Below are 22,917 nucleotides of genomic sequence, written 5' to 3'. Positions count from 1 at the left end.
CACTGAGAGCAGTTTGGAGTAAAAGGATAGAAACACAAGGGCAGCACCTTGAATTCTGCTGAAAATGTATGAAAGCTGAAGTGACTGTAGGTTTTTTCTGTCAGAAGTAATCCAGAGTATGAAAAATAATTCAAAACAGCAGCATTGTTTCACTCTATTTGCTGCAGATGTTGTGTGCTTTAGGGTGTTACTCCAGAACACTTCAGCCAAGATCAGATGGTTATTATGGAAAGCATTTAAAAAAAAATACATTTTAATGAAACCACATGCAAGATATCTAATAGGTGTGACTGTGAGAGCTGTGAAGTGCAGAGCAGGTTCCTGTGAGCACTGCCCTGCTGTCTCCTGTTGAGGTTTCTGTGGCCTTTTTTTAGAAGCAGCGGTCGGACTTCTGTCCTTACTCTGTTAAATTTTGTATCCACTAAAGGCTGGCTGAGTCCTGTGGGTTTTGATAGGGCTATAGGGTAATGCTGGTAACGTGCATGGGTGCTGTTCCTCCCTGTAAGTCTTCTGGGTTGTTTCTCTAATTTCTGTGTTAAGTCTTGTGTTCCAAGTCATACATTCAGATGTTTTCTTAAGCAGGAACAGCACAATACTGGCTAACCAGTAGCAAATGGGTTTGACTGATTCCTTTCTCTGTAGAAGACCGTGGTGAAGTCTGTTTTCATCCCCAAGTTCTTCCATCACTCATGCAGTGGAGGTGACCCAGTGGTGGATTTGTAGTGGCAGGCCTTAAGTTGGTTGTTCTGGGTGTCCATTGCCACTGGGGTCATAGAGACACTGTCACTCTGCTTTTCATCTAATGGCAGTTTCTCTCTAAGCGTTGAAAGGCTGCAAGTGATCACAGTAATTCCATATCCTCTCTGCTCTGTTCTCTCCTATTTTCCACTTTGTACTCTCTATAATATGCCTCCCACTCCATCTTTTAAATCCTTGTTGTAGGAGGTTAATTACGAAAATGTGGCTTTCCATGCTTGTTGGGTTCAAGTTATTGCTTGTTCTTTTTATATATTGTTCATTGGGGATTTTAATAAGTTGTGGATGAGCATGCTGCCATTGCTAATGAGCACACTGAGTACTTTGAAACCCAGCACAAATCCCTCTGGGTCTTCACCGGTGTCATCTCTCCAGTGATTGGAAATTATTTGTCTGTTGATTTTATTTTTGCATTGTATCATTTAAGCAACAATTTATCGAGATAAGGGACTTTCTTGTCTCATGGCGATCAGTTTCCTCTAGAAAATTTAGGGAGTGGCCTTGGGAAATAGGCTTCCGAAATCAAATTAGTGCTCTCATCAGCTATCAGCACTTCACTGCAGAGTGAGCTTAGCCCACAGTGTTTATGCACCCATACTGTGCTATTTACTAAATAATTTTCTTTTTTGCTTCTGCGGTCCAAATCACCCCCATACTGTCTGTTTTCTGTTCGGTACATTGAATCATTGAATTAATGGTAGTGAATGAAAAGCAAATTACGTAATACAGCTCCTGTCCTACATGTGAAAGTATAGGATCTGAATTTAATGCCTACACGATGTTTTGAGTTAATTGTTGGTGCAGAGAGACAGTTCCAATTAGAGTACCCAGCAGCTATGTTTCTTCAGCGTTTAAGCAGTAATCTTTAGAGAGGGCCTGATGGCTTCTCAATGCTCATTCACTGAAATCATAAACTATTTGGTGACTGTTGCTTAAAGAGAATCAGATATTAATAATGATAACAATTAGAATCACAGAGTTTTTATTAATATTTTTGTGAGCAACATTTATTAGTGATGTGCAACAGTATTTCCATATTATAACAACTTGTTTTGCCAAGTACTGGTTGGCAGCATGTCACGTTCCTTAGTTTCCATTTGGAGTTGGGTACTCTTCCATCCGTTTAATCTCTGAAATGAATTGACAACATTTGCTCTATTTTCAATACTAGCTTGTAGGATGCCTGTCATTTACACTGAATCAGTTACAAGGCATAATTCTTTTGTTTATCTAGGCTGTCATTGCCAGTAGCAAGCATTGCTCTCGCGTTTCATCACCACAGTCCCAGTTCGTGCCCAGTGCACACAGAATTGACAGTCTTGAAAACGGAGAGAAATTTCCATGTCCATGTTTAACTTTGATTTGTTCCTATTCTGTTGCTGTGACCTCCTCCTACTGACTGTAAATCAGAAAGTGAAAAGCACACCATGTACACTATCTACAGCCAAGCAGCTGATATGGTGTAATTAATTGACAGCATTCCTATAGTGTGCTGATAAGCAAGAGTAGTGCCCTTCTCAGGCCTGCTTCTATTCACAGTGAAGTCAGTGGGAGTTTTTCTTCAATTAAGAATGCAAAAATATGTTCCTAAGAGAAAACTGTTCGAGTTAAGATCTGTGTCTGAAATGAAGGACAGATTCTGTACTGAACTACACTCCAAACAGCTCCATTGCCTTGAAGTCCAGAGGAAGACAGTTCAGTAGTTATCTGGAAGTGAGAAATGAGGAAGCTTGTGAATTTTGGATTAAAAATTTAACTTTAACAATGGTGGTCCTTCAGTTTGTAATACAGCACTGCAAAACTTTCTGGCCTGTTTCCATCTGTCACACTTCCATAAGTTTCATCTGGTTTCATGATTCCAGCAAATGCTCTTTGTCTCGCTCTCCCACAAAGTACTACAAGTCATTTTTGCATGCGATTATCACACTTGTGCTCTTCAAATCTGTTCTGTTAAAGGAACAAATTATGCTGGAAAATTCAAGCTGCTTCTTAGAGGCATTTACTATGATCGTGGAATAGGTGATCTGAGAAAATGATGTGGACAGAAAGGCCCAGGATGAAGCCATGTTTCCTCTGGTCTGTAGATTCTTGTGAGAGATCAGCCTAGCCTGGTGAGCACTGATAAATTTTTCCTTTCTGTCACTGGCTGCTTTACTGCTCTGTTTTCTTTAGCGAGTTAATGGAAAATAATTCTTCATGTGGATCTGCATTCTGGAGCACAGGCAATTTTGTTGCCTTCTATTGATTTAAAAAAAAAAAAAAAAAAAAAAAAAAAAAAAAAAAAGTAAATCCTAAAACCTGTCCTCTTCAAAAGAGAAATGTCTCTCATGAGAGAACTGAAGCATCCCATGGCAACAAACACAGACATTCTGGCAGTGTCAGTTATGCTCTGCATTCAAATAAGTGTGACATCAATGGATGTTGGGCTCCTGCTCTCTGTAAATGCTGTAGTCTTGAACCGATGGCCCCTGGAAGCCTTCACTGTCAGTAACGGGAAAATATGCAAATATAATAATCTTCTGAATCATCTTTTGTGAGGAGTTTCTGCAGTCTGAGGCAGAATTGCAAGCCATCAAAACATGCGGATCACGTCTGCGCGAGTGACAGAGTGAGGGTGTCCCTGTGTTTAAATAGGGCGATACTCAAAATAGTACCATTCCAGCTTTCCATGGGAAAGTACTTTCTGTTCAGGGAGATGTTTTCTTTCTCTACCTAGTCATCAAAAACACCGTCAGTCCCATTTCCAGTGAGGCAGGCTTCTGTGGAACGTGACGTTTGTTCTCTCCTGTACCTGATAAGAGCTGTAGGCCTAGATTTGTGCTGAATGTGATGCATGCTTTTTTTATTGCTGTTATTTTGGTTTATTGAAACTTTTTATGCTTGAAAAAGGACTTGTTTCAGGAAAGCACTGCTCCAAAAAGTACTCCTTCTGGTAAATTCACCCTTTCTGTTATTTTTGAGGAAAATAGGAGTGGGTCTCTTGGAATCATGAAATAGCTTACATGGCTGGAAGTAATGCTGCTAGTATTTCTGCCTCTGTAGGAAAACAGGATTTTATTACAGAATACACGCTCAGGTGAAACTTGTGGATTTCTACATTATTGAAACATTCAGAATATTACTGTGCATGTTGGAATCGTGTCACCAATTTAATGATTTTTCTTGGGATTAAGAAAACTAAAATCCATATAGGCTATGAACATATCATTCAATCATACTAATATCCATGACTATCAAGGAAGGTCCAGGGAACAGAGTCTCCTTGGTATGCTAGGTGTAATTGCATCACAGACGTATCAGTGCAGGTTTGGATATAAAAAGAAGCTTTAAAACGCTACAGAACACAGGAATGAATGTGTCACTTGTATATCATTTCCTATGACTTCAGTTTATCCTGTAAAATAAAGTGTTCATTATTCTTAGAACTTTTAGCAGTTTCTATTGCCTTCAACATCAGGGTGATCCTCTGATTCAGTTTGAAGTACTGAGGGGATGCAGTCATTGTGAGCTTTGGTACCAGTGTGTGTCCTTCTGAACATCAAATTAATAGTCTGAGCTGCAGAGGTTTAAAGGAATGTTAAGTGCTGCTTTAATGAGGACAGACACGAACTTTTCTGATACCTTGCCCTGAATTTAGGTGGTACGCCTATCTGATTGCCTGCTATAGTGGTACCCGGAGTGCTGCTGTAATTATGGGCCTGTCAGCATTTCCATTACAAACCCCTATTTTACAGCTGAAAATACCACTCCAGGATGAAGTTTGGTACAAAGACTTTCAGCCTTGACAGAAGAAGCTTTCAAAATTAATTTTGCTGTTCCTCCAATTAAAAAAAATCTTGCAGTTGCTTACCCAGCCCTGTGTTAGTGAATTGCTGTCTGGGGGAAAAATAAAACAGTCAAAATACTGATGCTTATTTCTTGGATTGTGAACGCTACATATTCAGAGTGTAAGAACTGTAGGCCAAAAGCTTTTATTTAATCAAAAAGAAAAGGTAGCACTAGCAGGCGAGGTACATCAGCCAGCTGCTGCTCTGAGCTGCCTGCATTTGCAGCCTGGCTGCAGAGCTGGCCTGTGGCCTTCTTTTCAGACAGCAGAACTGCAGTGAGGTTACAGTTTGGGTTTTTATCAACATATCCTAGTTTAAGAATCAGGGGTAAGGACAAGCACTCAGAATTCAGATGTGCCCCACTGAATGTTGCCTGTAGAACTTCAGTTTGCTCGCTTTCTGAAGATGTTCTTCATAAAAGCAGTTCCTGGAAAGGCTGGGTGGTGCTCAAGTGAACATCACTTTTTCATTATATGATTATTTTGGGTTTTGTCAGTAATTTATTATCTGCATCTGAAGTTGGAACCGTGGTCTGTCATGGCTTTTGAGTCGTTATTGAAGTCTCTGAATGTTTTACAAAACATTAATCAATTTATTTTCATTATACATGTTGCAGTGAGGAAAAATATATTTTAGAGATGAAGGTCATTTTTGAGACATTAAAGTAAAAAATTATTTATTTTTTAAATTTTATTTTTAACATTTGGAACCTGATTTTTCAAAGAGGATTTACGTGGCCTGTTCCAAACACAGTTTTCATTGAATCTAGTTATGATAGCTTTATATTTCTTTGAATCAGACCTCTTGTGCCAGAGGTGGTCTGAGGATGATGAGGAACAAGCATCTGAAAAGTGCTTGTGAAGAGCTTAGGCTTGTGTTACGTGGAGTTCTTGATCTCTGCCCTTCCCCATCCTCATTCATCACAACTGGTGATGCCCAGAGGATGTGCACTCATGTGGATTCTTCGGTTCTTATGACCTTGAGCTGGCACAGTTTTCCTTTCCCAGTGTGTTTTTCAGCTCTTCAGCAAATGGAGCAGATGCCCAATGTAAATTCATATGCAGCAATACGTGACTGCCTTGAGAAGAGAGAATTAAATAAGAGATTATTTAACAGTGTGATAGTGTTTGAACACTAACACACGTGTGTACAATATGTCATCCATCATTTCTTCCCTCACACCTGGGCACCTGGCTTTACAATCTTAGAAAGATTTCCTTAAGTATAGACTTTGGTGGTAAATATTTTGGGTGGCTTTAACCCTTCTGAGAATGCACATCTGTGTTGCCCTCTGAGCCCTTGCCCGTGTCATTGGTTGGAAGGCTGAGATGCAGGCACTGCGCAGGCTTCTGTACTTGAGATTTCAATGGAGAGGGTAATAGGTAAAAGAATCACTTAAAATGTACGTGGTGAAATGTGATAGAAGAAAAGAAGCAGCAGAAAGAAACATGCAAGGGAAACACGACCTGTGTGTAGTAGGATCTATGAGAGGCTTGTGAGTGTGTGGTGAGAACATAATATTTTGTAATTCACCTGGAAAGCTCTGAAGAGCTTCTGTTGAAAATATGGAGCTGTATTTGCAAAGGCTTAAGCTTAATCCATTCGTACTTAGCCCTTCTTTCATGTGAGCAGCATAAGATGGATCTGCAGGGACGAGGTGTCTGCCAAATGTCAGGTGGGGAGGGGAGCAGGAGCTGACACGTTTATTTCTGATTCACTGCTTTTGTTTGTTTGTAGCTTGGTTTGATTTTGTTGTTGGGGTTTTTTTTGTTTGTTTGATTGATTTTGGTGATTTTTGTGGTTTTTTGGTCTCGTTCTTGCAAGCAATTGAAACATTCCTGAGCCATTTTGGTTTTCTGAGCATGAAGTAGGCACAATAGAACATAATGCAACTAAAATTTAGCAGTTGTTACCAACAGGAGAACAATCTCTTCTAACGGAAGCTGGCAGCAAGCTTAATGATAGGTGATGTGCTTTCTCTGCTCATGCTTCACCCAGGTATCTGTTCAGTGTAAGTGGTTTGCTTTCATATTTCCATTAGTGATGGCATCAATTTGAAGTACAGTTCTCCTAACTGAAAAATACTGCTATTTACCCATACTACCAATGTCAATGTTAAAATAAGTAACTGGTGGTAACATGAACTTGTTTTATTTAACTGGCAATGACCTGTTACAGTATCAACATTGCTGCTAGCAATATAAACAGTGCAGCCAGTTAATACACAACACTTTCACTAAAGCAGCTTCATGGGGGTTATTGTCAAAGAGTGAAACTGGCAGCTGCTTACGGTATTTTGGGGCAGATTCTTTAAGAACGTGAGCATCTTTCAGTCAAATACTAATTAGTAGGAGCTGAGAATGGCTGTTGAGCTGTAGTCATAAGCTGCCTTATCTTTTGTTACTGACAGTAATAAAACAAAAGTCAGGAGGGACCTCAGAGTACGAGTGCACTCTGATTGCAGGATAGCATTTCAGGTATTGCAGACACGGGTTTGGTTGTTGGGAACTGTAGCTGTGGTAGCACAGTTCCAGACAAACACGTCGGCCCTGCAGTAAATGTTGTGTGGATTATTTTCTTATAGTTTTGAAGTTCTTTCATAAATAAATTACTTGCTAGACCTTAAATTTAATCTTCTTTTAGGCCCGTCTTCCTATAACCTTCTAAAAACATGTCTAACTTCTCATTTCAAGAAAATGTAGGCTGTTCCTCTTCCTCGAGCTTCTCACTTAGTAGTCACTCACACAGATCTTTATGCTGACAGTGTTCTCTCTGAGGCTGTTTAAGATGAATTTCATCTATGTTTGAGTAGATTTCTGAAATGATAGAACAGGACATTTTTGTTCATGGCTTTGTGTTCTTGTGAGGGCAATTACAATTTTAGGAATGTCCACAAGGTAGCTGTGGTGTGTAGAGAAAGAATTTTGGATCCATTATCCATTGTGACAAAATCAAAGCTGGTACATGAGAATTCATTTAATGGCACTTTTTCCTTCTGATGGAGAGAAGTCAGGTGGCTTAAATGAAACATTTGGTTTATGGATGAGTGGAGAAGCAGGCATCTCTGTGAGTTTTCCATTGGGACTGCTTGCATTGCTACACATGAGAAAGTGCACATTGGGCTCTGCTGCTGCCCTGAATGTGTCTTCATGAAGATGAAGTGGTGATGCCCTGATGGCATCTTCCAGTTAATCATACAGCAAATGTGAAATCATTTCCCATGTTACAGCACATCAGACTGACTTCACAGACACCTCAGCTGCAAAGTTTAAAAGATCCTTTTTGTAAAGGCTAATAAATTCGTAATAAAGATCTCATCAATAGATATAAAGGGAAATAAAATCTGAAACAGAATGGCAACGAATAGTGTGCACAGTTGGCTGTAGTAGTAAGTGGGAAACCAACGTGAGTTTTATCTCCCTGATGTAATGAAATGCTGTGTTATCCTTTCATTCCCACAGGTCAAAACGAGGAAGTCTGACCTTTGGTAGTTGTGGCTCACTTGGTGATAGAGAAGTGGTTGGTGGAGCAGCTGAGGTTGTCAGGGCTCCATGGGGGCCCAAAGTGCTGCAGTGAGAGGATAAGTAGCATGCCTCTGACGCGTGCCTGCCTCTTCTGGCTATAGAAGTGGAACTTGTATGTAGGTTGTGACTCTGTAGCATACTTTATGACCTACCGAATAAAACATGAGATCTTGTTAAGAAAACAGCCTTATGAAATTAAGGCAGCATACAGAAAGCTCAGTTGGCTGGTTTGTGTGAGCCTTTGGGAGCGGCTGCAGGGACCTGATTCTGAACCCTGTCCTCCTGTCAGTATGGCTCAGGGAGCTGTCTGAGAAAATCACGTCTGGGAAGCCTCTGAGAGGCCATCAGATCTATAATGCTGTATAATCTTCCCTCTTCTCTATAATGTTTTTGTAGATGAAAAAGAATTTGAGGAAGGTGTGACGTGCCTGACGTGATACTGGATCTGCTGGCTTTGTACCAATCGGAGTGAGCCGTGGAACGCTTGTGGTTGGTATCTGTGGAAGGCTCTGCTGTTTGAGGCAGCATGGGCAGCAACTGAGGAAAAGCTGGCAGAGAAAAATCTAAAGCTGAAACAGCCCATTTTAATTTGGGCTCTTTACAACAAATCATTCTCAGTAGCTTGGAAAGAACACTGCAATCGCAATCCTCTGAGTTGTAAAAGCTTCATTAAAAAAGAAAATACTCAAAGTTCTGAGTTCAATTGAATTAAGCACACCTTGCTCTCTTTGGAAGGCTTATCTGGTTGTCACATCCAAGGTTTTGTACTCAGCATTGATTCATGATGTGCTTGTGTGCTAGAAATTATTGAAAGAATAAGAAAATAAAGCAACAGATCAATCAAGCTTCCCAGACTGTAGTTTTAACATCACCAAGCACCATGGGTGAATGACAAGATGACACTGTTGTCATCCAGCAGCCTTGAATGCGGTCTTGCACCTTTCCTTTCCTTAGATGAACTTTGTGTTATAACACTAAGTTTTCTGTGCCTGTTTCAGAATCACAATAAGAGAATGGATGCATGACAAGTCAGTATATAAACTCATAACTGCTTTTATGTGTGCATGTGTCCCACTGGCAATGCCAGACCTCTTGCCACATATTACCCAATTGTCAGCAGTTGTGCTCACAGCAAGACAACCATTTGGATCCAACAGAAGTAACACTGCGAAGCTTCCCACAGAGCCAAGCTGATGGCTGCCTCTCAGTGAGAGCTGTGACCAGTTAAGCCAGCAAGTGTCTTGTTGCTATCCTTTCCATCAGAAAGTAGGAGTTTTTGTATGTGCTTATTTTTAACTGCAGCCTAGATGGAAGAAAAGATTCCAGAGGTAGAGTTGGCCTGCCTGTCTGCAATGGCAGGGACCAGCTGTGATAATCTGAGATGGGGAAGCAAGTATATCAGGTCCTGATGATTGAGGAAGGTGCAGCTGCAGAATAGACTGTGCCCTCCTGCTGTGTGCTGGGTAGCATTAGTTCCTCTTTCTGAGGTGCTGGGTAGCAGTTCAGCCATGGCAGCTAGGAATTCAGTGTGCTGCCTGCCCTAATGGTTATCTCATTCTCATGAGAATTGTGCAGCAAGCACAAGGAGCAAGGAAAAGAAGAATTAAAAAAAAAAAAAACAAAGGGGGAGGGGGGGAGTGGAACAGAGAATATAGGTTTCAAAGTTTGGTAATTAACTGTTAGTGTTCTTTAAGTGTGTTCATTCTATGAGGTGAATGAGCAGGAGGGGGGAAGGGGATGTTGCAGAGAATGGCCAGGAGGTGACCATGTGGGTGCTGCAATGTGCCACGGCCCTGCTGTGCCTGGGCTCTGCCTGCACACAGTCATCTTAGGCAAACTCCAGGCACCAGCAGAAGATGGAGCTGTGTTGGCCTACAGGATTTTGTTCTTGCTGCTGACTCTTCCTGGGTGCTGTTAGACATCCAAACTCAGAATACAGAGCGCTGTTTGCGTTGCCATTGCTGCGGTCACCTGCTCCTCCCAGAGATTTTGAATCAGTGACTTGCTGAGACTTTGTTGTGGAGTAGCAGGGGAAGAAACAAGCAAGTATCTTTTAAACTCTCATGGGTTTTTGTTGTTTGCTTGTTAGTGTGGGGCTTGTTTTTCTTTTTCTTATATTAAAGATTGAAGTCTACACAAAACAGTGCAGGTTAATGTTCTGACTTCTGTGTCAAGCCAGCGCTTTCTGCCGTGTATGATGAAGGCTTTGAGCTCCATGTTTGCTATTTCGAACTCTGTCTTTGTTAGCAGGTTTACAGCCTGAGAACTTGCATAAGCAGCAGTCACGTGGCCCTGCTGTGGTCTGAAGCACTGCAGGAAGAAAGCCAGGTTCATTACAAAGAGATCTTATCTAGTTACCCGTCTTGTTGTTGTAGTTTTCAGCTTTATTCCCTGGTGCTGCCATACACCATGAGCTATTACACCCAAAGGACATGTTCTGAATGACGCCACTGGCTCTAACTGCTGAGGAAGTGGTTAACTTTGGTGTATGAGTGCAGAGAGCTGTTTGCTCACTTTGGTCCAAAGCCTCTGCAGCCAACAGGAGGGTCTTTCTGCTCTGTTCAAGGGCACCATTTCCTGCTTAAGTGGTGTTTTTGGAAACTTCTCTGTAACAGAAGTTCAAACACTGCTTTTTTTGTGTGACAGAAAGCCATTCCCATTTACAGCTACTGAGAAATGGCCTTCTCTGTTACTTGTGTTCTGCTGCAGAAGGCCATGCAGCCCGGCTCAGCTCAGGGACTGCTGCTGTTCAGCAGGAGAGCAAGAATCTCTTGGGCCATAGGTGCATTGATTTGCTCTGGGGTTCCAGAAGTTATATCGCGTTTTAGCATAAGCGTTGTCACTTCTGCCAATGGGAGTGAATTCCTTAGAAAGAAATGTTTATAATTCTGTATGTATCTGTATACTTTATTTCATCCTTACAATGTTTTGGGGGATGATATTCTACTAATAAGGGTATTTTAGTTAAATAATTATAAATTAATCTGCAGTCTTTGTTTGTCTTGTAAGTCCAGGAATGGGAAGTTAAGTATGTCTTCATTTCCTTCTTAAATAATTCAACTCTTGCTTATATGTGTGTCCTCTTCATTGACCTTAATATCCTCATCACCCTAATCTGTAAGGTAGATGCAGGTGAGGAATGTTCTGTGCAGGAGCTTGGGCTGTCTGAAGACACTCCATTCTACTGTTTATCATGGGAAGGCAGGCATCAAACTGTGCATTTCAAAAATCAAGTTGAAGTTAATTTCATTTCATGAGATCAGAACAAACATTGAAGTATTTGTTCCTTTTGACTGTGAATCTACTTGTGTTTCATTGGAAGTAGCAAAGAAAAGTTATCTGATTCATTTTCATTTGAGTATGATATCAGAAAGCAGGTTGAATTTGTCTGATCGTTTAGCTTGTAAATGGTGAGTCTTAATGCTGATACTGAGGGCCTTTTTTCATTTTATGTTGTGTCTCCTAAGGAAGTTCTCCCTTTTTCTATCCTTACAGGCAGAATTATATTGCCCAAAATGCCTCCTAAGGAATTTGCCTACCAAAAAACGTAGTTACAGAATTGCTCCCCTCTGATTGTGACAAATTTTATTGAATCCTTTGTAGTTTCTTCAATGCTCCTAAAAGCAAAATGTACATGGATTTTTTTTCCTGAAAGCGTCACATTCTCTGTACTTGAAAGTTGATGTTTTCAGAACGAGAGAGATTTTGTAAGAGACAAAAAAAAGAGTAATTACTGAAGAGTAATTAGAGAAAAGTAACCTGAGGGGAAAGAAGTTCTACTTAAACATCAGTTGAGTGCCATTAGCCATGCAAAAAGTGAAAAATAATTTCCATTGCATGGGAAGAGTTGCACGTGTGTTCGATCCACCTGTGTCACAGCCAGACCAACCGCAGCATCACATTCAGGAGGGGTCAAATACATCCCGACTCAAACTGAGCTGAATCAAACAATGAACACAAATCCCTCAGCAGTTTGGAGGAGCTGCTTTTTCTGTGCAGACTCAGCTTTGCAGCTGCAGTTTTTTGAGGCACTGCACCGCTTGGCTGCTCTTGGCCTTCCTCTGGGCAAGAAAAGTGCATTTAATATGTATGGCATGTAAGTTTAGATTCTTTTTTTTCCCCTAAATCTTATTTATTTCAGTGACATACCACTGAGTTCTTGTTGTCTGGATTAGTAAAGCAAGTTGCTTGGTCACTGCCCCTAATTCACAGAGAATGTTTCTCTGCACAGTGAGAGAAATGTGGTGGTGTTGCTGTGTGTGCAGGGCTGTGTGCACTGCTGGGGGGAGCGAGGGATGGATGGGTGGAGAAGGAACCCTCTGCTTTCCATTCTGATTTTCCCTGGAACGTCTGAAATAAGAGTTTTCTCCTGGAATAGCAGGAAATAAGCCTTGCTTACCAAAAGAAACTGCAAAAATTATGTTGCAAGTTTGTGTTCATTTTACCACATTCTGAGTTAAAATTTAAAGAGGGTTGACAAACAGCTCTTTGAACTTCAGCCTTCAGGTTGACTGCAACCTCGTGGATGAATTGTAGTTAACAAATACAATGTGCTGTCGTATTGGCTTAGAAAATACATCAGTAGTATTTGATAGCCATCGAACCACTTTTGCAAAGTGAATTGTGCCTGGAAAGCAACAAGCTGCAATTAAAGGGGTGAGCTGCATGTGACTTAAAGGTGTGTGCTCAGGAATAGGGACCCACAGATGGGAGCAGAGTTTCAGTGTGCATTACTGGCAGGTGGGCTGTGAGTGGCCATGAGAAGTCCCTTCCAGCTCATGTTTCTGCTTTTGGGAACAGGCTCAAGAAAATCATGTGCATCTCTTTCAGGAAATATGTATCCATTTGTAGACCCAGATAATGAGGTGGTATTGGCAATTATGTAAGAAGCATGCCACGTAAACAGTTGCAAGATTTAACCAGCTGACTCGCTGCAAAATATCGTTAATAAGAACTGTTTCTTAAATATATGAGCTTGTACATTCAGGGTGAAAACAGCTGGTTTTTTTCAATAGCACAGCTGGTGTAGAAACAAAATTGCTAGCATCTGAACAGGACATGAGCTATATTTAGCAAAATGTATTTGCACGTAAGCTGAAAATTTGCAATTTAATTTCCATTTCAGTGAAAATTGAAATGAGCAGTGTTGTATGTGTATTAATTGTGGATTACTATTAATCTGCTTCTATTAATTGCGGTGTCACTCACATAGGATGTAAGCCATTAATGTGCCAAGGCACTTCAAATGTAATGTAGATCAGGTTTCTTTAGATGGAAGTTCTGGAGGAGGGGTACTGTTGTGCTGAACATCCTATTCCAGTTCACAGGAATTTTAACAGATGAAGTGATTTGCAGAAGAAATTTCTTCCTTGAGGAAGGCAATGAATGCATGAAAGCAATACAAATTGCATTTTACAGCATGTGAGAATCAACTGTTCCTGCTGCAACTGTTTATTTGTGAGGCTACAAAAACATGTTCCCATGAATTTGGGCAATACTAAAAAATGCTGCTGATGCAAGTCAGCAGATGTGCAGTGCATCATGAGTCATAGATGCATGCAGGAATTAGCGGAAGGGGAGATTTAAAGCTCAACATTAAACTTGAACCAGTCTGTTTATTACTAGCACAAGGGACATTTACCCCACTAACTGACCTGCCTTGATTGGAGGCTCTAGCAAGCTGTACGTTGCATCACATCACATCTGTAACACCTATAGACAGAATAACCCTTTGACATGTAGTGTTAGTTCTCTTGTATCTCATTTCTGCCACTGCTGGTTAATGATCAGTGTCTTGGTTTCTCATGTGGTTTCTTTTTCTTAGATGCATATTTTTCTCATTGCTGGATTTTTCTGTGGTGCCACACTGTTTATTTCAGGCACTGGCTTTAGCTGATGCTCAGGACAGAATGCACCTCTGCTGTGTTTCAATCAAAAGATGCTTGGGACCATGGCATTTGTTAACTGGTACACCTCTCTATGTCTGCTGCTAGATGAAGCGGGTTGTGTAGAGTTTGGGTGCTGTTCCTTGTAACAAATCAATTCGGCTGGTGTTTCAGAAGATCAATTCTTTTGCATAGCTGAAATGGATTTGCTCTTGACAATCATATTTTAGAAAGCTCCTGCTGCTGCTGAAACTACAGTCTTGTATTAGTGCCTCAGGACAGCCATTTTAAAACAACAGCTGGTAGAAACTTCTTTGCACGTAGGATATTTCTACATGGCAAAGTGAATGTGGTGCAAGGTGCTCTGAGTGCTGTGGTGTAGCGATTAGCAGTCAAATAATGTGTACGTTTGGTGTGCACTCTGCAGAGGCAGCCTCAGTGAGATTGGGTACCATCCCAGCAGCAGCCAGGCTCTCTCTGCAAGGTACAGCCCTGGCCTATAAAAACTCTCCCCTTCTGTGCTCTCTGTTTATTACTTGTGCTTTCTTTCCAGATTTTCCCAGGAATCAAAACCAGTAGGACTCTTTTCACATGACCCTAGCCTACAATGTAGTTATTTTTGCAGGAAAACCACTATTTTAGAAATATCAGCTGCTTCTTTCACATTGGTAAGTTATGCTGTGTAGGAAAGACTTGGAAGTTGCTGTTTGCAGTGAGGGTTGTTCTTCCTGCTCATGGCTCTGTAGGCAAAAGGTGGCAGGAAGGTGTCCAGCTCTGCAGTGGTTGTCTGACTGATACCCTTCTGTAGCAGTGCCCTTCAGGAAAGCCTTGAGGTGGTGGTTAGCACACGCTGTAAGGCAAGATGCTCACTTCTTTGGTTTGCAAAGTAAAACCTGTGCAAGCTAGAAGTCTGGGAGAGAAACTGGCAGTTAAAAAGAAAAAAGAATTTGAAAAGTAGATCTGGTAGGAGCAGCGCAGGTCTGCCGGTACGTGGATCTCAGATGCTTACAGTGTGTGTTCCTGTGTGCTAGTTAAAACCAAGGAATGTTAACAGCAAGGAAGACAAATCACCCTGTCAGAACCTGCAGCTCGTGCCGTGGAAAAGGCTTTCTTAAATTATTCTTAATAGCTGTGAATCATCATCTACACAAGCACGGGGATCAGAAGGCACAGTGTTATAATTGCCTGCGTGTGAGGGCTCTGCATTAACCTGAGAATGCATTAGGCAGTGCCCATTTCAAAAGGCAGAGTGATGTCTAATAGTAATAATAGTATGAAGGATTGAAGGATTTATAGTCAGTGAGTGTGATAAGAGAAACCACTTTGACTTAAGTAATTACTGTTGAGAATTGAACACCTTTACAGATGTGTCCTGTGGTAAAAGCACTGAGCTGGGAAGCGCTCAGATGAGGCAAAGTTCTGTTCTGTTCAATCTCAGAAATCTTAACACTGGAGCGCATGTGACTGTGAGTGTCATCAGAGAAGCAGAACTTTCTGTAAGCACTGACTGCAGTGTCTGAAGTGATTTCTCTGTGCTGCAGATTATCTGCTGAACAGTGCAGCTCAGCCATCCTTACCCACGTGCTGAGCGGGGTGCCTTATAGCCTTGGTGATGTGCTGTTCTGCTTGCAGTTTGTGTAGCGTGTATCTGTGAAATAATATCAATCTCTATTAGCTAAACGTGTTGTTATATGTCAGTATCTCTGGTTTGTGATACTGCAGCTAGTGAATGCCTTGGTACAGCACTGTTATTCATTGTCAGCATGAACACACGTTTGTCTTGATGTTTCTGAGCCAGTGTTTCCCACAGAAACGGAGACATTTGTGTTCAGCTGAGAGCAAAATTGCCAAGATTGCGTGGAAGTAGGAAATCTTAGCATGCAATGTCATGTGCAATTGTGAAACACTTTCCAGAGATGTCCATGGCAAATAAAAGTCAAAATAGCAGAAACCTGATCAGAGATCTCAGTAGTGATTCTGGTTTTATGGCAAACTGTAATTGCTCTTCCCCTTTCCTCAACTAACCTTTTCATGTTCCACAGGCTACAAATTACTGATCTCTTTCTTTCCATTAGAAGATAAGCAACTTTATCACCTCTCCTCTTTTCTACCATCCTTATCACTGTGCAGGCAGTGCCTTTGCTCACAGGTGGTCTAATTCATACATATCTAATTAAAAAGCAGGGCATTTTTTCCTCTTTGTGTTCAGCTTTGAAGAATGCTGCTTTGATATCAGAGCTGAAGAACAGCTTCACGTGTCTGAAAGTTCTCATTTTTCCAACACTACTGCCTTGTCCAATAGAAGTGCTTGCTCCGTCTACAGACTTTGCCTTGGCTGTGTACCAGAGCATTCATTTATTATTAGTGAAGCAGAGAAGGCAATTTTTCATGAAGTTGTTAAAGTGTATGTTTGAAGTCGACAGCTCTTCAGAATCTCAAAGATTAGGACAAAGTGTTTAAATGTGATGAGATAGAGAAGAAGATTCAGTAGAGACCAAAGATGATGATAACATGATTGGCAAGGAAAATGATTTTTAGGGCTCATCTATTGAATGGGGGATGCTTTGTCTGAAGGAGGCACCAGAGATCAGGAAGCTGCAGATACAGGCAGAGAACAGAACTCAGCATCCAATGGTTCAAATAGTGTTATTCTGCATCGCTGTTCTAGTGAATGTCTTAGGAATGTTTCTGTACAGTAATTTGCTCTGTTGCTGTAGTGTGCATTGAGGGAACACCCCTGCCCTATTCTGTATTGTTTTCTTTAGCAAGACCATCTCACTGACAACTCGTTCCATGTTTTGACTGTTTTTTTTTCTAACTTTGCTCTTTTGGTTTGGCATTTTGGAGCTTGTAAAGTATGTAGTAGGATTGCTGTTTTATAACTGTAATAACTGAGAATTTCAGGGAGGTTAGTGAGGTCAGGCTGTTACCTTTTGCCTACGCTGCAGCTTTGTGTACCTGGCAGCTTTGTGTGTGTGGTAGCTCAGCCATTAAGGGATTGTCCATCGTGTTGGAAGTTGATTGATGTGGTAGATGTGATTAGATGTCCTTAAATAAATTACTTTGGAGGAGTGATGGATCCAGTGCATAAAACCAAACAGGTCCAAAGATGGTTTCTTGTGAGAACTGTGGTGTGTTCAAGAATGTGGAAGGGACTTAAATAAGAGTGAAATCTCAGGACAGAAAATGCATGGGAAAGTACAATCTTACTCTAAAAACCTTTGCTAATGAAAGTTTAGGAATGTACTTTTTGTTAGATTTCTCTGGAGGAAAAAGCCCTACAGTAGATGCAGACGTACTGCAGGGAAAAAAGAAGTCAATTGCCAGTGCAATAATTTATTTCTCTGTGATTGCAGCCCCTGGGTTTTGGCTTCCTAAATAACTTGTGAGTCTATATGAAAAAAGATAAGTGCTGTCGTTTATTTTAATGATATCACCAAATCACTCTTCTCAAACTTCTTTTTCTAAGTACTAAGTCTGCTTCTTTCTGGGGAAAGAGCTGAAACTGCTGAATCCGTGTGTGTGTCTTCACTGTTGGCATCATGTTGGTTCGACAGGAGAAGTCTGGGCCCATAGAGTTCACCCGCCAGTTAAAACACCTTGAATGCAGTATGGTAGTTGTTCATTTATTCTTAACTTAAATACTTACAAATATACTGTAAAAACAAAGTTCTCTCCTGATTATCGTACGCACGTGGCTCTTGTGTTTTTCTGTAAGTGAAGCCCTGGATTTGATAAGATAACAGGAGGAACTCTGCTCATAGGCCTGAATAAAGCTTCGAAATACTGTTTTTCATCCCTTAGATGACCTTAAATTTGTACATAACGATACATAATTGTATGACCTTGACTTACGAATACTCATATTACATAAAGTGAATATGTTGTTCTTGATTTTTGCTTTGCAGTACAGAATTGGGCAATTGTACATGATAAGCAAGCACAGCCATGAGCAGAGTGACCGAGGTGAAGGTGTCGAAGTGGTGCAGAATGAGCCTTATGAGGACCCAAACCACGGCAATGGTCAGCTAACAGAGAAACGTGTCTATCTCAACAGGCAAGTGCAATAGATCTGCTTCTTTCAGCGTGGCAGCAATAACAATTAGCAGTGAAATGTCCTTGTCAGACAAAAAAGTGAAATATGTCTCTTCCTATGGTGAAATTACACTGCTGAAGGTCAGTACCTCCAAACTCAAAGGCTAGAGATGCTTTTATATTTAAATACATGTGTTTGTGACCTATGAAATATATTGCTCGATCTTCTTATTACCTCTGATCTAATTGAATATTGCTGTTTTTCCGATGTTCTTCTATTCCCCTTGGCCTGCCTTGTCTTTTATTACACTTTTATGCTCTTTCATAGCAAGCGCAGAAACAGCACAGCTATTGTTTTTACGTTACAGATTATTCCACCTTTGCAATCCTGACGTATCTAACCTTCACTCAGGCTCAATTGAATCACCAGTGATGTTACATGCTCACACACATGCAATCAAACAATATATTTTGCCAACATTCAATATTAATGTGACTGTAATTCTTCTTTCTCACAGGCCGGATATAAGACTTGGTAAAAATCAATACATTTGTTCCTACTGTAGAGCTCCCAGATTTTGTTTGTTTGTTTCTGGTTATTTCTTTCCTCCATGTTAAGAAGAGATAAGGCATTATGCAATAAAGGTCATGTTCGGAATCATCACTTTATTGTAATTAATAATAACTACATCTGTCCTAAAAAGCATGTGTAGGACATACTTGGGAACCACGTTGCTTCTGTTAGCACAGGCAGTGGACCAGAGGATCGCCTGCCCAAAGATGGGTATGACCACTGACAAAGAAGATTCACTTCCCTTCAGGAAATTGAAGTTCAGCTAAGGTTACAGTGGATGTTTGAAGTCAGGACTACTTTACAAGAACCTTTTTTTAGCTTGAATTTATACTACTGAAATTCAGTCACCTCCTGAAACACAGTATAGGAGCTTATATCAAGTGCTTTTAGTGTATTCCTCTTTCTATAACGCCTCTGTAGGCAAGAACTACTTGTATGACTAAAAATAACCACACTGCTGCTTCTGCAGCAACATCCATCGTGGTTACTGCAGGAAGCTGTGCTATTTAAATAGCCATTTTTGGAATCTCCCACTGCAGAAAGTCTCACTTCCTACAAGACCAGCACAGTGTGCTCAGAGATAAGGTGTTACTGCACTTCCCGGTACAAGTTGCCTTTGTGCTTCAGAAATCCAACCAGATGTACTTCCTGGGAAACAAGGCCAATGGAAAACACAAGCTGTTGTACCTTTCCTGCTGCTACATTGAACTGGATATTGAAAACTGTATGAAACCTTTGTGTGTTGAGTACTTGAAGAGTGCAGATCTCATGGAGAACCAGTAGCTATGTAACACATTTGCCAGACCTGTCCCTTGTCCAATTGAGTAAAGAAGTACATATATTAGGTATTGTTAGCCATAATTTTTCCTCCTTGCTTTCTTGTATTAATAAGCTTTGATTTCCTTCATTCCATTCTTCTGCTTTCTTGTCATTGGTCTAAGTTAAATTACTTCCTTGTCATGGTTAAATTCAGGAGTAGACAGGTGAAGAAACTGTTTGTTGGCCGGTTGGTTTGGGCTTTGAATTGGGAACAGTTGTCCTTTCCTGCTTGCACAGCTGATCTTGGTCCAAATACTCCATTCTTATTCTGCTGCACGCATGGTTTTCAAGCAGATGGTCTTCAAAGTTTCCTCCATTATATTTCAGGTGATCTGATTTGTTTTTGCAGCCTTCCATCACAGGACACCTTCTTACACCAACTTGCAGTGAATTGTGAAGGAACCTATGAAGGTTCCAGCAACAGATGGGTTTGGACAGCTTCACACAGTCGTGAGCGGTTGTCCTCTTTGCTTTGCCAAATGCTCATGAACAATCAATGAGATACTATCATCAGTATCTACATAGATTTAGAAATATTTTGTGTACTTATGCCTCCACTGTTGCTCAAGCAAGCAGCATGCTGCAGCCTCACTTAAAATGTCGTTATTTCACAGACAAAAGCTTCTGTTGCCATAGTGGTTGTAGCTGCCACAATAGTCTTAAACTTGATATTTTCAGTGATGGTTTCTTGGAAAGATTTATGTGTTATTTTCATTTGTGTTTTATTGCCTGCTAATATTTTAATTCTTACATATGTAAAAAGGGGCATAAAAGATTGTACATAAGAAAGATTTGTGTAAAGAAAACCTGTTTTAGAGCAATGTCATCAAAGAGCAAAAGTCAATGCACTTGACTTTGAATCTTCAGGTAACGTGCCAATGTCTGCATTTTGCCTCTGGGCAAATTCAATATTTATGCATAGTTAGATCATGGTTAAACAAACCTTAATGATCCAAACTTATTTTCCCCTGAAGTTTGCTAATACAGGAAGTCTTTTTACTTTCATGCATGTAGTTATGCTTAAATAACTTTCAAACATTTATAGTTGGGAATTAAAACTTCAATAAAGATTCAGCTGTAGCCTGAGTGATCTTCTGACACAGACAGGCAGCGCAGTTTGAGTCCCTGAAGTACGGTGCAGTTTGTGCTCACAGAAAGTCCATGTTTGTCTGAGTGGCCAGCACTGCATTTCTGTTACTGACAGCTCAAGTGACTGTAATTGATGTCGTTAGGAAAGGCTTGGATGGTGGGTTTGCTTGAACTTTGCTTCTTCTTAAAATGTGTGGCAGTTCATCACTCATTTGGTACTCTGAGGGTAAGGGTTTGTGTGCCAGCAGGGGATAAGGGGAAATAGGAAACCGCCTCTAAGAACAAAGGACAGAGTCAAGATGGAAGTGGACCGGCACCACAGACTTGCTCATGAGCTCTTATTAGAGGGTGCCTCCCTGTGGCTGAGGATTCTGTGGCACAGACACCTTGCAGGGCTCACCTGCTGCATCCTCCATGGCCTGAGCTGCGAGGCTCAGTTCTTGAAACTGCACTGAAACCTCAGCTTGTGTCTGATCAGAGATCATTGCACTGGTGCCATATTGCTCGATCTGGAGAGGAACAAGCTGTCTTGGTTTTGTATACATCTGTGGAGAAATCTGAAACAACGTGTGTTTGTGAGATAAAAATATTGGGAAGTCTGAGTATTACTGCATCCTGTGAAACACTTGTCAAAGTACGAGCATGTTTGAAAGCACCTGTACTACATACATACATACAGATCATAACGTATTCTAATTATGCATTTTCTTATTTTCAGCAAACTACCTAGCTGGGCTAGAGCAGTTGTTCCGAAAATATTTTATGTTACAGAGAAGGCTTGGAATTATTATCCTTATACAATCACAGGTAAGGAATAAAATGATTACTAACTTGTTTTTGAGTAGTTCATCTTACCTTCAGAAGCTCCAGACCACATGCTGAGTGATAGACACAGATTATAGACTATGGCTAAGGGAAAGCTGTAATCTATGCGATACCCTCCTTGCAAATAAAGCATCGTGCACTTAGACTGTGCTGACTTGTACCCCTTGTTGTCCCATACTCTTTAGTAACACATAAATCAGCAGATTGTCAGACAAAATTCCTTTAATGATTAATGTGTGTTTGCTGCAAGGGTCTTGCTTCAGTGTTTTATTTCACATTTCTTTTTTTTCTTTTCCCTTTTTTTTTTTTTTTTTTTTTTTTTTTTACAAATGGACGACTGGAAATCAGAATACACAGTAAGTTTTTCCTTTTATTCTAAAAATAGTGTAACTATGTGAACTAATAGTACTGGGAGCCAAACTGATTCCTTCTTAATACAACTAATCAACTAATATGTAATACCTTCAATAGTGGAACTGTTTGTTTCAGAAATGAAATGTTACATTTGAACTATTCCTTATAAATTATTGACTTTTTTTTTTAGCATTTGAAATATGGTATATTTTTATGCAGTAACTGTAACATAGAAAATTTTCTATAAAACAAGGCAAGGCTTTTAAAGTTCTAGTTATTACTTGGAGATATGAGAACATACTTTGTTTTATTTATTGTTTTATTAACTTATAAAATGCTCATCTCTGGTATGGTATCTGGGAAACTGTACGATCTGTAGACAAAATTAAGAATAAACTGGGCCTGGTGCCCAGAAAAAAAACCCAACAGTTATTCTCTCTAGCAGAGCTGAGGCAAAATATAGCACATAAATCATGAGAAAAATTATTCCGAATGAATTGACCTCAATAATATACAGTGAGTTTTCAACAGCCTTTGGAAGAGGAGGGGGAGATGGTGAGGAAATTCCAGGTGAAAGGACACTTCAGAAACAGCTGCCTTGATTTAGATTGAGTTTCTGTTATAAAATATAATCCGTTTGGTTTTTAATTCTGCAGTGTTCAAAGTGCTTGTGCAATGTTTAAAAACCTGTGAAGAATAAAGAGGAGAGATTTTGATGTGATAAATGTGAAGGAGTCAAAATAAAGGGATTTTGGAGGCTTAGCTCTGGAAGCTGGAGGCTTAGAGTTATAAATGTAAGCTAGGTTTGAAAACTTGTGTAGATGAACTGTACTTTTTAACATTTACTTTATGTATGTAGGTTGCTCCAAAAGTAATGCCTCCTATTGTTTCCACGAAGCAAGGAGTACAGTAACACTGTTTGATAGAGCAAATTCTCAGCTATAAAACACTGTTTTTCCAAGAGTCACCACCATTAGCTGATTCACACAGATAGGCTAATCAAGATGCTCTTCATCTTGTGGTGTGACAGCTGTGCGTGGCCATCCAGAATGTGGCTTGTTCATATCAGTGTCACCACAGCTGAAAAGCACCACCGCCCCTCGCTGTGCTCACGTCCACTGCTTGGTCTCCATCGACATTCAGCAAGTGTTGATGAATGTCAGGGGTGCCATTTTTTCCACATGGAGGAATTCAGTTCCACTCCTTTGCTTTGAACACACTCCTATGTC

The 22,917-nt window shown here is 40.5% G+C and overlaps 1 protein-coding gene across 1 annotated transcript in view; it reads left to right on the top strand.

Moving 5' to 3' along the window:
• The window catches only part of PITPNC1 (phosphatidylinositol transfer protein cytoplasmic 1), a gene marked incomplete at both ends in the record, with an annotated part of 66,906 nt that overhangs the window by 10,775 nt on the left and 33,214 nt on the right, over positions 1-22,917 (top strand). The window contains 2 exons of the mRNA XM_079544222.1: positions 17,901-18,049; positions 21,228-21,316. Coding sequence (XP_079400348.1) covers positions 17,901-18,049; positions 21,228-21,316 — 238 coding nt within the window. The remainder of the gene's footprint in view (positions 1-17,900; positions 18,050-21,227; positions 21,317-22,917) is intronic.

This window comes from Tetrao urogallus, assembly GCF_951394365.1.
Source record: "Tetrao urogallus genome assembly, chromosome: 18".
Classification (NCBI taxonomy): domain Eukaryota; kingdom Metazoa; phylum Chordata; class Aves; order Galliformes; family Phasianidae; genus Tetrao; species Tetrao urogallus.
This window is presented reverse-complemented; position numbering and strand designations above follow the sequence as displayed.